The sequence below is a fragment of the Lampetra planeri genome, chromosome 27 (assembly GCF_965212315.1).
Source record: "Lampetra planeri chromosome 27, kcLamPlan1.2.h2, whole genome shotgun sequence".
Taxonomy (NCBI): domain Eukaryota; kingdom Metazoa; phylum Chordata; class Hyperoartia; order Petromyzontiformes; family Petromyzontidae; genus Lampetra; species Lampetra planeri.
Window position 1 is genome coordinate 10,908,772 of NC_136133.1, and position 22,040 is coordinate 10,930,811.

The 22,040-nt window shown below is 51.7% G+C and overlaps 1 protein-coding gene across 1 annotated transcript in view; it reads left to right on the forward strand.

The window, feature by feature from the left end:
* The window catches only part of LOC144728162 (semaphorin-4C-like), a 37,455-nt gene extending 18,711 nt beyond the window's left edge, over nucleotides 1-18,744 (forward strand). The window contains exons 8-16 of the mRNA XM_078607497.1: nucleotides 234-400; nucleotides 1,541-1,682; nucleotides 3,585-3,876; nucleotides 5,024-5,139; nucleotides 6,326-6,474; nucleotides 9,020-9,102; nucleotides 9,537-10,078; nucleotides 14,211-14,321; nucleotides 15,721-18,744. Coding sequence (XP_078463623.1) covers nucleotides 234-400; nucleotides 1,541-1,682; nucleotides 3,585-3,876; nucleotides 5,024-5,139; nucleotides 6,326-6,474; nucleotides 9,020-9,102; nucleotides 9,537-10,078; nucleotides 14,211-14,321; nucleotides 15,721-15,954 — 1,836 coding nt within the window. The 3' untranslated portion in view covers nucleotides 15,955-18,744. The remainder of the gene's footprint in view (nucleotides 1-233; nucleotides 401-1,540; nucleotides 1,683-3,584; nucleotides 3,877-5,023; nucleotides 5,140-6,325; nucleotides 6,475-9,019; nucleotides 9,103-9,536; nucleotides 10,079-14,210; nucleotides 14,322-15,720) is intronic.
* The last annotated feature ends 3,296 nt before the right edge of the window (nucleotides 18,745-22,040 follow it).

Genomic DNA, 22,040 nt, shown 5'->3' on the forward strand with positions numbered 1-22,040 from the left:
GTTTGGTGGTGTGTGCATGCACAGTGTATTTGTGAATTAGGCACGTGTGAATTGTGTTTGTGTGTGCGCGGGTTGAATTGTCTTTGTGTGTTTGGGTTGTGGCTCCCACTTCTTGTGTCTGTCCCCTGTGTCTGATGTCCACATGTGTGTCTCTGTCTCCCTGGGTTTGTGTTCTCGTGTCCCTATGTCTTCATTTGTCTCCTCGTGTATCCCCGTGTTTCCCTCTGTCTCAGGGAGACGTGGGTGGACTCCGCACGCTGCAGCGCCGCTGGACTAGTTTCCTGAAATCGCACTTGGAGTGCGGCGCCACCCCCCACACCCCACCCCACCTCCTCTCCCAAGTGCGGGGGGCCCAGCTGTCACGGGGGGCCCTCTACCTGCTTCTCACTGGGGGGCCCACGTGAGTCCCGTGTGGGGTAGGGGAGGGAACGCATTGCGTGCGTGTGTGCATGCGTGTGAGTCCGCTGTGCTCATTGGGAGTGGTAGTGGACTAGCGATTAGCGCTCTGCGCTACAAACTCGGCAGGGACCCCGAGTTCGATTCCCGCTCATGGCCACCAATACCAGTGACGATTATCTGAAACGGTGCTGGACCTCTTCTAGGTTGACTCGGCCTTAAATTAGCATTTGTTGCGGTGTGTAAAATATTTCCACTGGGGAGATAAAGGCAGGCAGGCATGGTGCTGGCCACCCACCCCCTCGTGTGCTGTGCCGACCATCTTAAGTGCTCGCGGGAGATCTTTGTCAGCTGCGCTTATCTGTGTGTGGGTAGCGGTGGCGCAGTGCTTGGCGTACTGCGCCGATAATCCAGCGACTTGAGTTTCAATCCTGCTCACAGCCAACATCAGTTATGAATATGTGAACCGGTCTGAATTATGACCTGGTTAAACAAGATCAACTTGAACGTTGAACTTGGTCCTGGACCTCCGCTAGGTCGATTGAGTATGAAATGAGTACCTAGTGTGGTGTGCGAATATCACCACTGGAGATACAAAGGCGGCCGTTATGGTATTGGCCACACCCCCCACTCGTGCGGCATGCCGGCCTCAATTGGTGAGCACTAAGAGCACTTGCCCCAACAGCCTGTTAAGGCTACACGGGGGATCTTTGTATTTGTATTTTTTTCTTGATTGTGTGACTGTGTGAGTGATTGTGTGTATCTGCGTGTGAGTGAGTGAATGTATGAATGTGAGTGTCTGGCGTGTGGTGTGTGGGATTCATGTGGTGTACATGACGTGCAAGGTGTTCTTATGGCTCGGCGTGGTGTGGCTTGGCCTGGTATGGCGTGGTGGTGTGTGCCTCGGTGTGGCTTGCCGTGGTGTGGCTTGGTATGGTGTGGTTTGGTGTGATGTGTGGCTCGTTTTGGCTCAGTATGGTTTGGCCTGGTATGGCGTGGTGTGATATTGCGTGGCTCGGTGTGGCTCGGTGTGGCGTGGTCTGGTGTGGTCTGGTGTGGTGTTACAGGTGTGGTGTTACATGGCTTGGCCTGGTATGGCGTGGTGGTGTGTGGCTCGGTGTGGCGTTGCGTGCTGGGCGTGTAGCTCCCGGCTCTCCGCCGTGTGTGTGTACCGCATGGCGGATGTGAGAGCCGCATTCCGCGGCTCCTACCGTCACCACGACGACGGCACGCGCAAGTGGATCACCTACCCTCGCAGCGGCGTGCCCGACCCCCGGCCTGGAGCGGTAGCGGCCACCCCAATCTCACCACACTGGACTCACAGCACCACTATCACCGCCCCATCCTCACCGCGCCGCAGCACATACTCGGGTATCCGACGTACCCACACAGCCCGCAGGTCCCCCGGCCCAGAGCAGGACCTGGCCACACCGCCAGTCTCACCACACCACAAATTACAGATGAGTGCAGAGTTCATGGCCCTCTCTCCATGCGACGCCGTCTGCTGGAAGGGTCTCCGGCTGGTGAAGGTCATCGACTACCGGCCGAACAACCGATCGCTGCCCTAGCGACCTCAGCTCCCGTGTGAACCTCAGCAAAAGATAATTGCGAGGGGCGAGAGACAGAGTAGCGGGAGGGGGGGTGCAAGAGTCAGAGTGGAGATCGAGAAATAGAGTGGTGGGCGAGAGACAGAATGGGGGGCGAGAGACAGAGTGGGGGGCGATCAGTATTACCTTGGTGTCGCAGCATCTCTTCAGAAAGGTTAGCGACTCGATCAGGTGACAGATGTGTGGAAACCCTCCCCGTAGAGGCGGTTCAATCTGGATTTTAAGCGTTCGTGACTGTAGGAATCCATACTCTTTGGTTCTTTCGGTAAAGTCACGTAGGTAGAAAAATAATAGATCACGACGTTTCGATCGCAACACAAGCAATCGTCATCAGGTGAGATAACCACAGCAAGAACAAACTGCTGAAGTAGGCGAGAGATCTGCCGTGGCACGAGGTTATATAGGCCTCAGCAGATATATAAACACAGACACAACTTCAACCGAGAGGATGGGTACAAACTGAGCAATCATTGGAAGGACGTTATTACCCAGGTAAAGTCTTATGACTGGGATGTTTCCATCCTGCCTACCTATGTCAGCTGTTATTTCCGACTCTCTGTGTGTCTTTCTCTCTCTGTGTGCATCTCTCTCCGATCTCTACTCCAGTGACCCGGGTGCTGCCGTGGGGTCCACTTTCTGCCCCGTCCCTCTCTCCCCCCACTTCTCCCCCCCCCCCCCTACTAACGAGGCCTACTATACACTACACTATACACTACTATATTGCCTCGTGCCACGGCAGATCTCTCGCCTACTTCAGCAGTTTTTTCTTGCTGTGGTTGTCCCACCTGATGATGATTGCTTATGTTGCGATCGAAACGTCGTGATCTATGATTTTTCTACCTACGTGACTTTACCGAAAGAACCAAAGAGTATAAACTGAACCATTTTTTATTTTAGCAGGTAAAACCCACTATATAGCTATATAGTTATTTTTCAGAGAGACCTGGCCACAAATGATAGCACTCGAAAAGCATGGTCATAAATGTGTAGAGAAAAACCGGAGGACCCGGAGAAAAATCCACACAACCACGGGGAGAACATGCAAAACACCAAATATACAGGCATCAGGGTTGGGATGGAAACCACGACCTCCTGCATACCAGGCGAGGTAGTTAACACCTCGCCACCTCGTCACCCTGCAAGCCATGGAGGGATAGCTCCGCACCCAGCGCTTATATCCAAACACAGCGGCAACGAGAAGACAACCACAAGGCACCGATCTCACCACACCGAATTCACCGCACCACCCTCACCGCACCGATCTCACCACACTGCCCTCACCACACCGAACTCACCGCACCAATCCCAACACATCGCCCTCACCAAACTGATCTCACCGCACCGATCTCACCCCACCACACCACCCTCACCACACCGCCCTCACCACACCGATCTCACCACACTGCCCTCACCGCACCACCCTCACCGCACCGTCCTCTCCACACCGCCCTCACCACACCATTCTCCCCTCAGCACATTCGCCATGCGCATATTGATTGAGTGGTTCGATGCTTGTGTTGTTATTGTGGTGAGTTTTGGACCTGGTGTTGAGTAGTGGGCTTGTTGTCGTTGGCAACGCAGTGTGTGAGCGCAGGTGTGCGGGCCCGCGGCTTCCCGCGCTCCTCCTCTCTCCCCGACCGCACGCTCTCATTTGCGCTGGAGCACCCCCTCATGTTCAGCTCAGTTCGGCCCACCAACCCCGCCAGCCCTACCAACACCACCACCGCCGACTCCATCGCCGACTTTACCACTACCGTCGCGGCCATCTTGGCTGTGCATGGAGACTCGCTGGCGGCCATAGCGGTGACGCACGTGGAGGTCGCCACAGCAACAACGAAGGCGACAGCCTACCCCGTGCTTTACCTTGCCGGCGGTATTAACACGTTCGCTTGCATATACCAATTAACTCGCACGTACTAACTGGCATATACTAACGCACCAACGACAGCTTCGGTTTGAGGTTTCCGCAGCCTTGATCGCAATTCCTATTAACCTGCATTTGGGAGCGCCTTCGTGCACGACCCCGTCGATGATTGTTGCTCAAGTCACCCTCCTTCCACACGGTCTCCGTGGACCGCACCACCGAGTGGTGAGCTCGGAGTGGGAATGTAACGCCATGGTCAATGTCGCACCGTGAGTGCCACCGTATCGCTCACAAATTGCGACCACGTGCCGTAGCACAGGCAGCCCACACAGCAGCAAGCAACAGCGACGTGCAGCAATGGCACGCACGCTACCGGCGCCACCAAAGACAAAGATCCCCCGTATTGCCTTCACAGACTGTTGGCGCAAGTGCTGTTAGCGAGTAGTACCAGGAACGGCACACGAGGGGGTGGGTGGCCAGCACCACGCCCGGCCGCCTTTGTCTCCCCAGTGGCGATGGTAACACATCGCACCAGACACTCATTTGAGGCTGAGTCGACCTAGGGGAGACCCAGGACCGGTTCAGATAGTCACTGGCATTGGCCTTGAGCGGGAGTCGAACCAGGTCACCGAATTCGTAGCGCAGCGTGCTATCCGTTGCATTCACACTCCCAGCACAACCTGCATCTGTGTGGTTTCTGAAGCCTTGTCTGGAATCAGCTTCGCCTCATATACTACTCCAGGCCTTCCGTGGGCTTCGTGCGACTAACGCAAAATAACACAGCAGTTTGTGCCCACTCAGAAATAATAACTAACAGTATACTAACGTGGAGAGATACTAATACAGAAATACTAACTCGCTCAGAAATACTAGCTCACTCAGAGAGACTAACTCAGATACTAACACAGGTTCTAACTCAGATAAATACTGACACTAAAAATACTCACCCTTATGCGGTGTGTATGGCGTGATGGTGTACACGGTATGATGGGGTGTATGATATGTATGACGAGGTGTGTATGATGACATGCGTGTTCAAAGCAAGGTGTGTATGGTATGATCACACGGCGTGTGTATGGTATGATAACGCGGCATGTGTGGTATGATAATACGACATGTGCATGTTATGACGACGCGGTGTGTGTGTGTGCTGTAGAACGAGGTGTGCTGTACAAGGCCGTCCTAATTGGCTCGTTGTCACACATCATCGAGGAAACTCACCTATTCCCCAAGCCCCAGCCAATCAGCCGTCTGCTTCTCTCAGCCAATCAGGTGACAGCATCCACACCATGTAACACTCACAGGTGGCGGCTCCCTGGCTTGGCCTGTCGCTCCATAAAAGCAGCATGTACGTGCGTGCGTGTACATGTGTTTTGCACATAATGAGGAGCAGTAGTGCTGTGGTTAGTGCACTGCACTACGAACCCGGTCACCAGCATCAATTCCTGCTCACGGCCGAAGATTTGGTCGACTGTTCAACAGTGGTGGTGACGAGGCTCAAAAGAAAGCTGTCTCTGGTGTGGACCAATCAGTTTCAAGGACAATGCATATATTATCAGAGTGTGTGTTTTTGTTTGCATTCTGACCACAAGTATTGTGGTTAATGCAGACATGAGTCCTTGTAAAAAGGTTTCAGTTTTGTTGCCAAAAAAAGGAGAAAACCCGATTCTTATCGTGGTGAATATTTGAACCAGTCCAGGGCCTCCTTTAAGTAGACTCGGCCTTAAGTGCGGTGTGTAGAAGCATCGGCACCAGGGAGACGGAGGCGGCCAGAAGTGGTGATGCTGGCTACCCGCCCCCTCGTGTGCCATGGCGGCCTTTGTACTTGCTCCTCACTAAGAGCACAAGACCTTGCTGATCTCATCATGGAGCATAGGCCATCTTGCGAGCTCTGGTCATCCTCGCAGCGCCTTTTGGCTAACCATCGAACAAAGACGGTCACTGCACCCCCAGTTCATACAGGCTTTCCCTGTAACTTAAGATTTAAAAAACTATTCTATTGTCTGATTGGATTACTATGCAATTATTAATCATAATTCTTCATTTTATTGGAATTTCGAGATTGATATTGTTATTATCAGCTTTCTATTTCGCTTAGATTTAATCTGTATTTGTGAGTGTTGCTTCATTTTTATGTCCAGTGCTTTGAGAAATTTCAATATGAAAGGCACTGTAAAATAGAGGTTATTATTCTATTATTGATTGCTTTCAGATACACTTCTGTGGCCGTCTGGAACGCTAATCCAATACTAGGAAGCTACAGAAGCTACGCACTTTTAAATCATCTAGATTGAAAACTCTTGAGAACTGATTTTTTTGTGTTTAGTTTGTTATCCTTCCCCACACCTCCGATTAGCACGGTTGGCTACGTACGGTGCGAAAGAACGTAAACGTACACACGTACATACTTGTCCCAACATGCTAAGTGAGGCTACACGGGGGACCTGTGTGTGTGCAGCGCACGGTGTTTGTGTTGGCCGAGGCCTCGTGCCTGCAGCTCCCCACCGCCTCGTGCTCGCGCCTCGCCTCCTGCGCCGACTGCATCCTCGCTCGTGACCCGCACTGCGGCTGGGACGCACGCACACGCACGTGCAGACACACGCACAGGTACACGCACAGGTACACGCACAGGTACACGCACAGGTACACGCACGTGCAGACACACGCACAGGTACACACACAGGTACACGCACAGGTATACGCACGCACGTGCAGACACATGCACAGGTACACACACAGGTACACGCACAGGTATACACACACACGTACAGACACACGCACAAGTACACACACAGGTACAAAGACAAAGATCCCCCGTATTGCCTTAACAGACTGTTTGGGAAAGTGCTGTGAGCGAGCACTTATGAAGGCCGGTACGGCTCACGAAGGGGTGGGTGGCCAGCACAACATCCGGCCGCCTTTGCGATGTTTACATATCGCACCAGGTACTCATTTGAGGCTGAGTCGATCTAGGGGAGGCCGAAAACCGGTTCATATAATCATAACTGGTATTGGTGTCTGTGAGTGGGAATCGAACACGGGCCGCCCGGTCCATAGCGCAGTGCAGCGCTAACCGCTACACTACCGATCCCCAGAACACGGCTACACACACATGCACACGTACTGACACATACAGATAAATGTACATACACCCTCCGTGTTGATGAGGTATGTGGATGGGCAGTGTTGCTTTGTGAGTGTGTGTGTACGTGCAATGACGGCCACTGCGACGATCGGGGCGACTCGCAGGCTTCTCTCTCAACGTAGGCCGGGTCTATTGTAACTTCACGAACAATTTCAGCAAAGGAATAACGTGTATCTTGTACGTATGTTGAACCTCTTTCACACCGTACGTAGACAATCGTGCTCATCAGAGGTGCAGGGGAAGAACAACAAACTAAACACAACAATCATTTCTAAAGACATTAGTTTTCAATCTAGATTTTAAAAGTGCATAGCTCCAGTGGCTTCCGAATACTCATCATGGCTACTGCTGCAATGCCTCACACTCAACGAGTAACTCCATGTACAACACCACTCGCCTGAACTCTCCACTCCGTCCACTTGGCCCGTAGACCTTTTCATTAACTACACTAAAACTAAACTTTTAATAACCAGGTAAATGTTGCACACTCGAAATGAAGGACGTGGGCAGGTGCTCCAAATCGAGGGCAAGCACATTTATTTATTGTAGTTAATATCAATCTTGTGAAGAACCGCACCGTCACTCTGTAAAATGAAACAGCGCGTGTTACACGCAGCAATTCTTCCGAGACGCCATTAACCATGTGGCTGGCTTACACGTACGGTTATTCATTAACCCTTTCTCTTAAACCCAATTCTACTACTGATAAACCATCCTTATCTTTGACAATCACATTTGCACATCACTATTCGACTATTACTTTAATCCTAAGCTGTATGTCTATCTATACCATCCACTTATATCGGTATATTACATCCATTATATGTACTGTATGTGTACAGTATACGTACTGTATCTCACCATTGTACAGCTTACTACTTTACATGTGTTCTATTCTCAATAGCATTGCAAGTAGTCATACTCTGGGTACATGGGCATGGTTATAGACTAAACAGTATTAGAGTTAGAGAATTACAATGACAGTAACTAATTACAGTGCATCATCCCTTTACAATGCACAGTGCTAAAACGCCTCTAATTGCATATATCACAAACGAACAATTCAAAGCCAAGCTTAAAGTCTAGAACAAGTCTAGAACATTTATATAACGATCATAAACAACATTTGGGTCCTTTACCTGTAAAATGCAACAGCACGTGTTACACGCAGCAAATCTTCCAAGACGCCATTAACCATGTGGCTGGTTTACACGTGCGGTTATTCATTAACCCTGCCAGCCACCTACAGGCCCGACTCAGTCATCAAATGCTGCTGTACATACATGCATTGATGCACTGCACAGCACATCAGGACCTTCACAGAACCACACTTTTACTCCCTTGCTGCACATGGATATAATTAAAGAGTGATCCATTCCTAATGTGCCACATAAAGCACATTGAGCTATAAGCTGGCCACAAGTGGTAGCGCATCATCGCAGTGGCTGATATGAATTCATAGCACCAGCCATGTCATAATCTAAACGCATGTTTGTAAATCTGGAGGAGGGAAAAACCGGAAGGACCGGAGAAAAATCCATGTCACCACCATGGGGAGAGAGAGATCACGCGAGCTCCAAATATACAAACAGGCATCATCAAAGTCCGTGACTGAACCCTACCTCAGCACCCCGTCTATACTCCGCTCCGCCACTCGTCCTCTTCACTCTTCACTGGACATCTGTGGAAAAAAAAGCTTCATAGCTCATCGGATTCCTCCAGCATAAATAAATATTCTGATTCTGTCCATATCCACCCGCCATTCGGCGACTCAAACCTCTCGCACCGTCCTGTCACCCTCCACCCCTTTCTCCCCCCCTCTCTCCCCCCCCCTCTCTCCCCCCTCTCTCTCTCGGTGGTCTTAGTGATGCCCTCAGTCTAAATTTTTGTGCTGGGATCATGACCAAGAATTGCGGTAATCGAATCGCGGGGTGGTGGAATCTGCTTTTATCAGAGCATTTGTCGCTCCGTGGGGTCGCGCTAAGCAAGTTCTGCTCTGTATTGCAGTCACAGGGGAGGGCGGCTGCTGCAGAATGTGGAGACGGGCATCACGGCCGGGGTGTGCGATGTCACTCGCACCGACACCACGGGTGAGGAGGAGGAGAAAGAAGGGGAGGAGGCGTGGGGGCTCCATCATCCTCACGTCATCATCATGAATACCTTGCCGTCATCGCAATCTCCATTTCATCATCGCCATCTCCCATCGTAGATTTGCACCTTCCGTGCCACCTGTGCTTCCACGTCTCTCGTGGCAGCTGTCTCAATCCTCGTGGACCCGCCCTCCTACCCCAAGTGCCCTCACGTGCCCCTGTGTCTCCACGTTCCACCATGACTCCGTGTATCCCCCTGTGCCTCCATGTCCCCCACGTGTCTCCGTGTACCCATTTATCTCTGTCTCTCCATGTCTCAGTTGAGATAGTGTTTATTGTCGTGTCCGCATATGTGTCCGCATGTCTCCATGTCTTAATTCCGGTCGTGTTTGTTGCCGTGTCTCCGTGTGTCTCCGCGTGTCTCCGCATCTCAGTTCCGCTGCACGACATCCCCGTGTCCCCGTGGCTCCCAGCCATCTTCCTCCCGTGCCCTCTGACCTCGAACCTGGCGCGCGCCACCTGGATGCACGACCTCCGACCTTTGATGCCGGGGCAGGGCCCGCTCGGGGTCCCTACCAGGCAGGACCCCGGCCAGGAGCCCCCCGGCCCGCCCCCCACGCCGTCCCCACGCCGCCTGGTGGTGGCGTCGGACCTGGAGCCCCATCCAGGGGTACGCGCGGTGGGGGGGTCGCCCCTCAACCGGGGCCCCTTGCCCGAAGCTCCCCTCCCCGCGGGTCCCCTGGCAGCGACCTCGGCCCGGGCGACCCCCCGCTGGGTCCCCGTGGCCCCCCGGGAGGGTCCTCCGGGGCTGCTGGTGTTCACGGACGGAGGGGGGGCGGAGCTGTCGCGCGTGGCCGGCGAGTACCGCTGCTGGGAGGAGGAGGGGGATGCGCGGCGTGCCGTGGCGGCGTTCCGCCTCGTGGCGGGGGCCGCTGGAGGCCCCGCCGGATCCCCCGCCGCGTCATGCAGGGTCCAGGTGTGTGCGGGGGGGTCAAGGCATCGGGGGTCAGGGTTCGGTTAGTCCGTGGGTCACAACAACAACCGGCATTCGCCACTAAGTGGTGGTGATGTCACCACGGCGCTTGTGCCAGGCTATATGCACATTAAGGCCACATGAAGTGTCAGACACCCGCTGGCAGGAGGTCATGAGACAGACCCAGGTGCTATTGGTTGACTAACTGAGATGACTGGCCGATGCACCACCTGTGCCCCCTACTGTTCCAACTTGCTGTGCTTTAGCCACCCAGCGCTCCGCTTGTTGTTGTAAGTGTCGCTCCTCTGGCCTCCATTGTTGCTGGAGGCCTCAAACTGCTCAGTAGTGTCCTTCATGAGCCTCCTCCACAGAGACCGATCTTGACACTGCTGGTACCAGTCATCTGCAAGTCCATTCAGCTCCACATCCTCTTGTATCATCTCTTGTCTAGTCGGTGCCATGCCCATTTAGCCCCTCTAATTGGTCGAAAAAAAGCTCTTTAGGCATGCGTTGACTGGGCATGCGGGCTACATAATCCAGCCAATGCAGCCTTGCCTGCCAGAGGAGCTCACCGATGGGACTTTGTCCAGATCTTTAGAGGATTTGTGAGCTCGTCTCACAATCCAGCCTGGTTAAACCCAGGATGGATTGTAGGCAGGACAGCCTAAATGTTTCTAACTGGCGAAGATGTTCCATTAGGGGGTCCATGTTTCGCAAGCATAGAGAATGGAAGGCATTACTGTGGCCAAGAAGACCTGAAGGTTTGTGTGGAGTGACAGACCAGGTAGCTTCCACACAGCATTGCGCAGTTGATGAAAAAATAATGCCGCTCGACTCATTCGGAGTGAGACCTCTGCTGTCAAACCGGAGCTGGTCATGAGCACACTGCCCAGGTATGGAAAACCTTCCACTTTCTCTACAACTGCCCCATCACCAATGGGGAGTTGAGGGGTGGAGTTTTTGCTGGCATAAAATACCCAGGCAGGTGCTTAGTTTTGGTGGGGCTGATGGTAAGGGCCCACCTTTTAGGGGCACGCTCCAGGTTCAGCATCAGCACCTCCAACTCCTCCTCTGAGTGAGCAGAAATCACCAGATCATCAGCATACATACGATGGTTGACCAATATAGGGAGCCATCCCTTGACTGCACCTGGGCATCGGTCAGCTTCCCATTGTATCTGTACCAGATGGAAATTTCTCTGGTACATTCTAGATTTGAAGTTTTTGTGACTGCGAGGACGCATACTCTTTGGTTCTTTCGGTAAAGTCACGTAGGTAGAATTATTTTTATTTTTTACCTATGTGATTTTACCGAAATAACCAAAGAGTATGTTCTCTGGTACAGCCATTGAAGGCTTCACAAACTCCGTGGTCGAAATAGATGTTAAATAAGGGAGCCAGAGGACATCCCTCTCGCATGCCAAGGTGAACAGGGAACGGCACCGACTCCCAGCCACATAGTTTTACCCGGGCCTGTCCACCATCATGAAGGTCCTTAATGATTGCGAGCAGAGAGTAGAGAGTCAGGGACTCTGAAAGCACGAAGAACAGCCCAGAGCCCAGGCCTAATGATGGTATCATAGGCCTTGACCAGGTCAATAAAACAGAGATGTAGGTCCTGTGGGAATTCCCTACACCTCTGCTGTCGCAGACGGACATAAAATATGGCATCTGTGCAGTATGACCCTGGCCTGAAACCACATTGGGGCTCCGCAAGCTTCTCAGCGTGCCTAGTAAGGCGATGCTGAATAATCTTTTCCAGGACCTTTCTGGGCACACTGAAGAGGGTGATACCTAGATTTGAAGTTTTCATGACTGCAAGGATTCATACTTTTTGTTTTTTTCGGTAAAGTCACTTAGGTAAAAAAAAAAATCACGACGTTTCGGAGGCAACACAAGCTTCCGTCTTCAGGTGGAACCGTCACAGCCAAATTCTTATTACAGTGAATTTGGTTGTAACGGTGACACCTGAAGACAAAAGCTTGTGTTGCCTCCAAAACTTCGTGATTTAATTTAGTTGTTTTTTCATTTATTTATTTTTACCTACGTGACTTTACCGAAAAAACCAAAGAGTAGTGTGATACCTGTAGTTGTTACAGTCTGTGCGGTCCCCCTTCTTAAATCCTGTGGAACCTGTCCAATGGTCCAGACTGTTATTATGATATCATAAAGGGCAGTCTGCACACAAACGCCACCCTCCCCCAGCATTTCGCTTGGGAGATCATTTCTGCCCAGCACTTTTCCTTGTCTAACACTCTGGATCACCTTCCGTACTTCCTCAACAGATGGCACTTGAGCCAGCCACTCACAGGGGGTGACAACTTCTTCCAATATTTGAGGCACGGCAGCTTGTCGCATGATGTTTTCTGTGCATCCATGATGTTGTGTGGATGTGCCGATGCCGGAACGGTGTGTTGATAATTACAAGCCCATGGGCTTTACAAAAGTCTAGCAGCCTCCTACCGTTGTTATTGAGCTGATCTGACCTATGGCTTCCAAACACTTCAGCCCAGGTACCAGCATCATGACCCACTCAGGCATTAAAGTCACCCAACAGGATGACTATTCCGAGGGGCCACTTTAGCTAGCACCTGTGACAGGGGGTCATAGAATGCATCTGACTCATCGGCCTTGTCTGTAACCCTCCACTAATCATCTTTGGCGGGGGCATAAGTAACCACCACCACTCTTCGCCTCTGGTTGATGGGAAGGCGAGCCCACAGTAGCCTGGGGCTTACATATTCCCACACCTCACCGTCATGCTCCCACGCTCTGTTCATTTTTTTGTTTAGGAGAAGAACCACTCCCTGTTGTTTGGCAGTCTCTTTCTCCGAGTATAGGACTGTCCACCCTCATTGGTGGCTGGAGCCAGAGCCAGTCTACCGGACCTCCTGAATACCACAGAGATCCAGGCGGTACCGGTCCAGCTCCTGACAGAGGAGTGGCAACCTCTCCTCCGCATTGAACATTCAAACATTCCACGTGGCCACCCATAGTGGCGTTTTGTAGTTTCTGGAGGAACGCCGAGGGTAAGGATTCAGACTCCTGCCACGACAAATGGGGTTTGGCCAGGAGACGCCATAGACACCTGTCCCCCCGGGGCCTCCAGAACAAGCTTGATTAGATTTTTTCACGTTATTTTGTGGTCAATGGGTTGAAGGTGGAGGGGTTACCAGCCCCTTGCACCCATCCAGAGCCCCATTTGGCCGCTGTGGTGGCTACAAACGCCATGAAGAGAATAGCCAATTGAAATTGGACCTCCCCCCATTGCTCACCACAGCATTACCGTCCGACACCACTGAGGGTTGAGTCGTGTTCCATTTTGGATTGGAAGGATCTGGTGGAGTGTGGGCCCTGTACATCCGATGAGCTTGGATCTAGGTCGAAAACTCCCTCAAGTGATGTGTCCTATTCATGTGTCATGCCATCACTGCCCAGTGGATAACATGCAGAGTGACCGGACGGTGGAGGAAGGAACACGACGAGGTTTCAATTCATGGTGGCCAGATGTTAACTTCCTCGCCTGGTATGCAGGAGGTCATGGGTTCGATCCCGACCCTGATGTCTGCTGTATATTTGGAGTTTGCGTGTCTCCGTGGTCGCGTGGGTTTTTCTCCGGGCTGTCTAATTTTAGCGTATTTGGGTTCTATACATTTGAACTTGATAGGCCACCTCGGTGAGCTATAATTTGTGGCCAGGTCGCTTTTGACAAAGAGCTACATAGCTCAGTGGGCCTTACCTGGTTAAATAATTGTTTTTAATAGTTTAAAAGTTTAAATATATTCAGACAACATAACAATCGCCAAGCCCATAGGATGGGCCGCGAATGGACCTGCCTAAGAATAAGAAAAACAACAACGATAACAGTGACATTAATTTACACAGGAAAGACACGTTCAGTCTTTAGACTCTCCCCAGGAGGGTCCTGCTTTTTTGGTGTGCTTGGCCGATTGTTAGTGGTTGCGGCTCAAGGTGTTGTTGGGAGTCGATCATGCTGTTTAATCTGTGTATTGTATGTATATTGAACTTCTTTCGTATTCTATGTAGCCAGCCATGCTAATTGGTTGGCTGCATATATGTTCCGTGTGCCTGCCCGGGTTGATGTTGTTGGTGGTTGCTGTATCCCGTGCCCGCAGTGTGCCGTGTACCTGCCCGGGTGGCTGCTCATGGCTGCGGCGGTGACCGTCCTGGCGGCCTCTACACTTTACGTGCACCGGCGGAGAGACCGGGAGAGTGGGGAGGGGAAGGTGAGAGAGCGGGGAGAGAGGCGGGAGAGCGGGGTGAGAGTGGGGAGTGTGGCGAGGGGGAAGGTGAGAGAGGATGGAGAGAGTGGTACTGCTTGTGTTCCAATGCCAGGAAGTGGGAGTGGTGGGGCACTGTGATGGTGTGTGTCGCGGTGGCCGGCATGGTGCTGGCCACCCACCCCTCGTGTGCCCTGCTGGCCTTCATCAGTGTTACTCGCTAAAGGCACTTGGTCCTACAGTCTGTTAAGACTACACAGGGGATTATTCTTTGGTTCTTTCGGTTAAGTCACGTCTAAAGATAAAATAATGAATTAAAATAATAGCGACGTTTCGATTGCAACACAAGCAATCATCATCAGGCATAAGAGAAATAGCAACAAAAATCTAACTAGAAAACTATAGACAGACATACAAGCAGACAGACATCACAAGGACACACAGAGAGAGGACACATATCGGCACAGAGAGAGGGGTCGTTTCTGTGACGGTCCCTTAAATATAGGGAGGGGGGGCGGGGACGGAGAGAGGGAGGGGGCAGAGAAAATTAGCATATCAATGAGTGGACGGCAACGTGTTGCTGCTGCGCAAGTAAGATGACGACGTGGCATGGCACGCAAGCTTGAAAATTAGGAGAAAGACACACTAAAATTAAATAACCTCGCAAAATATCGAAATGTGATGTAATGCAACACAGAGAGTCGGTCAACACACAATTAACGCATAGCCTGGTTGATTACGTATTTCAAAGATTGCTAAGTTAGAATTTAAGTGTGAAAATTCCAAAGAGAGGACACAGGCAGAGAGAACAAATAGCCAGAGAGAGAAAAAAGATAAGCTTAAAACTTCCCCGTAGAAGTGGTTCAATCTTAATTTTTGGAGCTTTCGTGACTGCAGGAATTATTCTTTGGTTCTTTCGGTTAAGTCACGTCTAAAGATGTGTTGCATTACATCACATTTCGATATTTTGCGAGGTTATTTAATTTTAGTGTGTCTTTCTCCTAATTTTCAAGCTTGCGTGCCGTGCCACGTCGTCATCTTACTTGCGCAGCAGCAACACGTTGCCGTCCACTCTCCGTCCCCGCCCCCCCCTCCCTATATTTAAGGGACCGTCACAGAAACGACCCCTCTCTCTGTGCCGATATGTGTCCTCTCTCTGTGTGTCCTTGTGATGTCTGTTTGCTTGTATGTCTGTCTATAGTTTTCTAGTTAGATTTTTGTTGCTATTTCTCTTATGCCTGATGATGATTGCTTGTGTTGCAATCGAAACGTTGCTATTATTTTAATTCATTATTTTATCTTTAGACGTGACTTAACCGAAAGAACCAAAGAATAATTCCTGCAGTCATGAAAGCTCCAAAAATTAAGATTACACAGGGGATCTTTGTCTTTGTGTGTACTACAGGAGAACGGAGCACCAGGAGTGTCCAACGGAAACATCTCTCACACTCCCAGTGAAGCGCATGTCATACAATCGGACACATCCGTGAAGAGCAGCGACACGCACATAGACACGCGTCAACATGCACAGACAGATGCACGTACAGACACAACCACAGATGATACCCGTCAACACACACATACAGAGACAGTACCTGGCACGGGGACACACACACAAACACAGACATGCACGCAGTGACCACACACAAACACAGACACCCACAAACGCCCGCAGACTCACACAAACAGGGAATGGCTCTGACGTCCAGCTATGTAGCTTTACCTGGGCCTGCCCAACATCATTATGGTAACAGTGGCTGTGAGTTACAGGCTGTTATGGGCTCTCCTCCCTTTCTACAGCAGGGGAGGAATGGTCCTAATGGGGGGATTACGCCCTCACTGAAGATGAACATCAGTAGAGGGATGCAGACAAAGCTTATGAGTCTTTGACCTCTTGTCAGGGGATGGCTAAAGTGACCCCTTGGGATAGAGTTATCCATTATATTGTTCTGGGATCGGCACATCCAGACATTAAGAACTAGTGACGAGACAGCAAATGCGGATCTTGATACCAGGACCTACTGTGGAGCTGATCTGTCCACTGACCATCGGCTTTTCATCTGGAAGATGCGCCTGCCATTATTATTCCACTCATGTGGTGGGCGTCCACCTAGGACCTCGTTCAAACCCACAGTAGCCTGGTCGAGGCTAGCTGACGAAAGTTGCAGGTGAGAATTCGATCATTGGTTGTGGCTGAGGTTGACATCGTCCCCCCCTAATATTAAAAGGAAATGGGTGAGGTTCAGGACTGTGGCTCATGCAGCTTATTTGGCTGCATTGGGTATACAGTCCAACACTCCCAAAACTGTCTAATGGAGGAGATGGTCCATCTAGTTGAGAAAAAGCAGCAGCCCACTCTTACCATCTATAACAGCCCGCAGGCTTTGCTCGGAGGTTCACAGAGCCATATGGCACTACAGGGATAAGTGGTGGTTTCGAGTTGCTGAGAAGATGGAACATGCCTCAGCAGAGATGGAATTCCGCGACCACAAATCACTCTTCAACATCTTTACACACACACTGATACTGACACAAAGGTAAACGATACCATTTTTATTCCTATAGCGTGTAAATGCAATTGCATCTCTAGAAATTGTCTAGAGGCAGTGGAACTTGGGCATCTTGGTGAAAGGAGACTTATTTATTTATTTAACTTCTAGAGAAAAGGGGCAGCCAGTGTTTGGGAGAGGAAACGAGGACGGCCTTAAGCCACGGCAGCACGGGATGGCTGGGGAAGGGAGTTTCAGACTTGGAGGCAGCACAGGAGAATAAGTGACCTGCCACTGAGCGACAATTCACTGGGGGCTTCGATGGAAATACTTGGTTACTGGAACAGAGTGCGTGGAGGGGAGTAGAGTGAGATGAGAGGGGAGAGGTGGGATAGCACATGGAGGGGAGTAGAGTGAATTGAGAGGGGAGAGGTAGGAGAGAGGGTGGAGGGGAGTAGAGTGAGATGAAAGGTAGAGAGTGCATAGAGGGGATCAGAGTGAGTGGAGGGGTAGGGAGAGTCGAGTCGATTAAGGTTCTTGAAGACGGTGAGTGTGATCTTGAAGTTGATTCAGGATTGGATTGGGAACCAGTGGAGGTAGTGGAGTATTGGGAGATGTGCTCTGATTTATAGGTGCGGGTGAGGAGTCTGTTGGCTGTGGACATTTTAATCACGCGTAGGTGGTAGATGAGCCATTTGGGTTGGTAAGTGTGCCTCAGACCCCTACGCCATTGTGGGAGTGCTCAAGGATGACCGCCTCGTCTATGGTATCAAAAGGAGCCGAAATATTTTAGGAGAATTCGGAGCAAGAGGGATCCACGGTGTTAGCAGAGAATTAGCTCACTGACCAGACGTCGGAGAGCAGTGTCAGTCGAATGGAGTGGGGTTGTGGAGATCACAGAGAGGAGGGAGAAGATGCCCCTGTGTAGGACGTCTCTGAGGAAGGGGAGGTTGGAAATTGGATGGAAATGTTCTGGAATGTCGGGGCCCAAAGTGGATTTTGTCGTGGATGGGAGTGACAGCAGCAGTCTTGAGAGCTAAGGGAACGGTCCCGGATGAGATGGGAGCATTGACGAGGCCGGTAAATGATGGGGTGGGGGTGAGTAGAGGTAGTGAACGGTGAATTAGGAGGGAAAACAAAGAGGATATATCATTGTAGCGATGTTTATGGTGACAGGCTGAAGGATGTTGAGGTTAGGTCGAGGGAAGACGCAAGGACAGGAAATCTGATGAGAAGAGTCAGACACTAGAGTTATGTTTGTGATGTTTTCAAACATTTGAGAGAAATAGAGTTGCAAAAACAAAGATCCTCCGAACAGCCTTAGCAGACTGTCAGGGCAAGTGCTGTTAGCGAGCACCAATGAAGGCTGGCAAAGGCACACGATGGAGTGGATGGCCAGCACCACGCCCGGCCACATCTGTCTCCCCAGTGCTGATGTTTACACCGCACCTGGTACAAACTTTAGGCTGAGTCGACCTAGGAAGAGTTTGCGCACCACATTGAATGAGGCATTCACTATCTTTGTCATCCATTCTCACTCATTTACACAATGGTGACAGCGAGTCAGGGTGAAAGCAAGAGACTGGTGTAACCATGTTCACTCTATCTTGATTTGAAGCTTTCGTGACTGCAGGAATCCATACTTTTTGGTTCTTTCGGTAAAGTCACTTAGGTAGAAAATAAAATAAATCACGACGTTTCGGGCGCAACACAAGCGTCCGTCATCAGGTGGGAAAGCATGGTCTGCTGCTGAGGCAGACACGGACTTTACCGATAGAACCAAAGAGCATGTTCACTCTATTTCACACTCAACACTAATTCTCTCTCACTCACTCGCTGGCACTCTTCACCAGGTCAAGCCCATGCGTGCTTGATTGCGTCCAGTTGTGCATGTCTCGGGGCAGAAGGCATGACTATCGTTCAGCGCGATTAAACTCGGTGAGCTTACAATCTGTGTGTCTCTTTCTCGGTGGCGGGCTCATTTATATGTCGCCACGAGCACCACCTGCCCGTGCACGCCTGCGCGTGTGTGTGAGGTCGACTGATGCGGTGCGGGAGGATGTGGAGCTGAGTGGACTTGTCACTGAAAGGTACCAGCGGTGTCAAGATCGGCCTCCGTAGAGGAGGTTCGTGAAGAACGCGACTGGGCAGTTAGAGGCCGTCGCCCTCCAGCAACAGCAACAGCGGAGGGCAGAGGAGCGACGCTCACAACAACGAGCGGAGCGCCGGGTGGATTAAACGCAGCGATATGACACAGTGTGGAGCACAGGTGGTGCATCTGTTAGCCATCACCTGGGTCTGTTCCGTGACTTGCCAGCGAGCCTTTGATATTTGACGTGGCCTCAAGTGCACTTAGTACGGCACAAGCGCCGTAGTGACATCACTGCCACTTAGTGGTGAACAGCGGTTGTAGTTCTGAGACAAATTGTTAATGATGATGGTAACCCGTGTTTACACTGGTTTGTTGAGCTGCTGACGTGCATGCATTTGTGGGGGGCGGTGGGGGGTGTTGTGGTCAGGGCTCTGCATTGTGAACCCGACGACCCAAATTTGATTCCCGCTCACGGTCGTTAACAGTGAACGAGTCGTGAGCCTCCCCTGCATGGGTCGCCTCAACCTTACAGAAGTATCTGGATGAGTGTGCAAACATCGCCACTGGCGTGGTGTTGTCACACGTCACACCTCGTGTGCTGTGCCAACTTTCATAGGTACTCGCTAACGGCACTTGCCCCAACAGTGTTAGAGTTTATATAGGGGATCTTTGTAACAACACGTTTTTGTGCACGTGTGAACGTCTGTGTTTGATAACTTGTTTGTGTGTGTGCCTGTCAGTGCATCAATGTACTGTCTGTGTGTGTCACAGTGTGCGGAGACCTTGTGCAGTGTGTAAGACGACTGGAGAGAGATCAGCTCCAATGACCATCGGCTTGCCACACTAGCCTGGTCTTGGCTGGCTGATGAAGGTTGCAATAGAGAATCCCATCATCGCTTGCAGCTGGGGTTGTTGGCATCGCCAGGAGGAGGGAGCCTCCTGATGCCGAGGGGAAATGGGTGGATTTCAGGGCTGTGGCTCATGCAGCTGCTAAGACTGCAAGGAGGGAGGTGTTCCGGCTAGCTGAAAGAAAGTGGCAGGCCCACGCTCGCCATCTACAATATCCCACGTCCCAGGATGAAGACTGCAGCCTTCGCTCAGAGGTTCGGAGAGCCGTGCGGCACTGCAAGGTTGGGTGGTGGTCAAGATCACAAATCACTCTCTGATTCCATCAAAAAATGAGAGCACCACCCCGAATCGTAAACTAAAAAGTGGTGATATCCATTCACCAGGAACAGGTTTGCAAATTGAATATTTCTGTGAAGTTTTGGAGGGGAAACCCCTCGGACCATTTCACATCACAGGGCAAGGTTAATGCTGATCCTGATGCGACTGCAAGGTCGGGGTAGAGTGGTGGTAGGAGTTAGGGATAGAGTAGGGTTAGGTGTTGGGGTCAAGTGGTGGTTAGTAGAGTGGTGGTAGGAGTTAGGGATAGAGTAGGGTTAGGTGTTGGGGTCAAGTGGTGGTTAGTAGAGTGGTGGTAGGAGTTAGGGATAGAGTAGGGTTAGGTGTTGGGGTATAGTTAGGATGAGGCTTAGGACTGTGACAATTAGAATATGCGTCAGGGGTTAGTGTTGCAAACTGCCTGAGTGTGACTTGGACAGTCCAGGAATTGGCATCTGTGTTTAAGGGGCAGGAGTTGACTTGTACCGAGATCTGGTGGCATTGTGTTGAACTCACGGTAAACGCGACAGTATTGATAGACGTAGCAGTGTAAGGGGTTTTGGATAGGGTCATGGTAATCAGAGGGGTAGAGTTGAGGTTAGAGTTGAGGCTATGATAATGAGGGTTCGTTTTAGAGCCAGGTGTTAGGGGACAATTAAGAGTAAGGGGTGGGAATTAGGGTCTGGGGGACAGGGTTAGATTGATAAGGTTTTGGGGACAGCGTTATGGTTACGATAGGGTTATGGCGAGGTTGGGAGGTAGGGTTAGGGGTATAGTTAGGTTGGAGTTAGGGCTTATGATGAGACGGGGTTAGGAGTATAGTTGGGATAGTGTTAGGGCTGTGATGATGAGACAAGGTGAGGTTTGGGTTCAGGGATATGGTCATGTGACAGGGAAATGGGTCCGAATTAGGGCGAGGATTGGGGCAAGAGTTGCAACCAAAATAACAAGAGCCACCTTTTTTAGAATTCGGTAAAAAAAAATGTCACGATCCACAATGCACGTGAATAACGCCACGGAGCCGTCCTTACAAAGAGCCGCATGCGGCTCCCGAGCCGCAGGTAGCCGACCTCCTTGGGTCAGGAGCCGGGGTGCGAGCCCTGCAATAATCAATAATGAGGGCTTGGGGAGGGAGCCGAGGGAACGAAGTGATCGCTCCGCATTCTTTGTGGTGATTGTTCCAACATCGTCTCTGGCCCCCAGGCTCCCCCCACCTCATTCCTCCCCCCGCATGCCCGGGCTCGCCCGAGACACACGCCTCGCGGTCGGGGTGCCGATAATAATGCGTTGCGTGCAATTTGTTTGCAGCGTGGATGGGGCTCGGCGTGCGTGCAGTGCGTGTGCCGTGGCCGTGGCAAGCCTGCAGTGTGGGGTGCAGGGCGCAGTGTGTGCGACGGGGGGGAGCGGAGTGAGATGGAGGTGGAGCGGAGTGAGACGGGGGAGGTGGAGCGGAGTGAGACGGAAGGGGGGAGTGAAACGGGGGTGGAGTGGGGAGTGAGACGGGGGGGGGGTGAGACGGGGGGGGGGGTGAGACGGGGGGGGAGTGAGACGGGGGAGGAGTGAGACGGGAGGGGGGGAGTGAGACGGGGAGGAAGTGAGACGGGGGGGGAGTGAGACGGGGGGGGGAGTGAGACGGGGGGGGAGTGAGACGGGGGGGGGGGGAGTGAGACGGGGGGGGGGAGTGAGGAGTGAGACGGGGGGGGGGAGTGAGACGGGGGGGGGGGAGTGAGACGGGGGGGGGGAGTGAGACGGGGGGGTGGGGGAGTGAGACGGGGGGAGGTGGAGCAGAGTGAGACGGGGGGGGAGTGAGAAGGGGGGGGGGAGTGAGACGGGGGCAGCTGGAGCTGATTCTTTGCCATGAATCATTCAGTCGGGGAGGCACTGCGTGAAACAGCAATAAGCTTTATTCCATGCTCACACGAAATCCTTAACTCCCGCCACACACACACGTAACACACACATGCCACACATGTAACACAC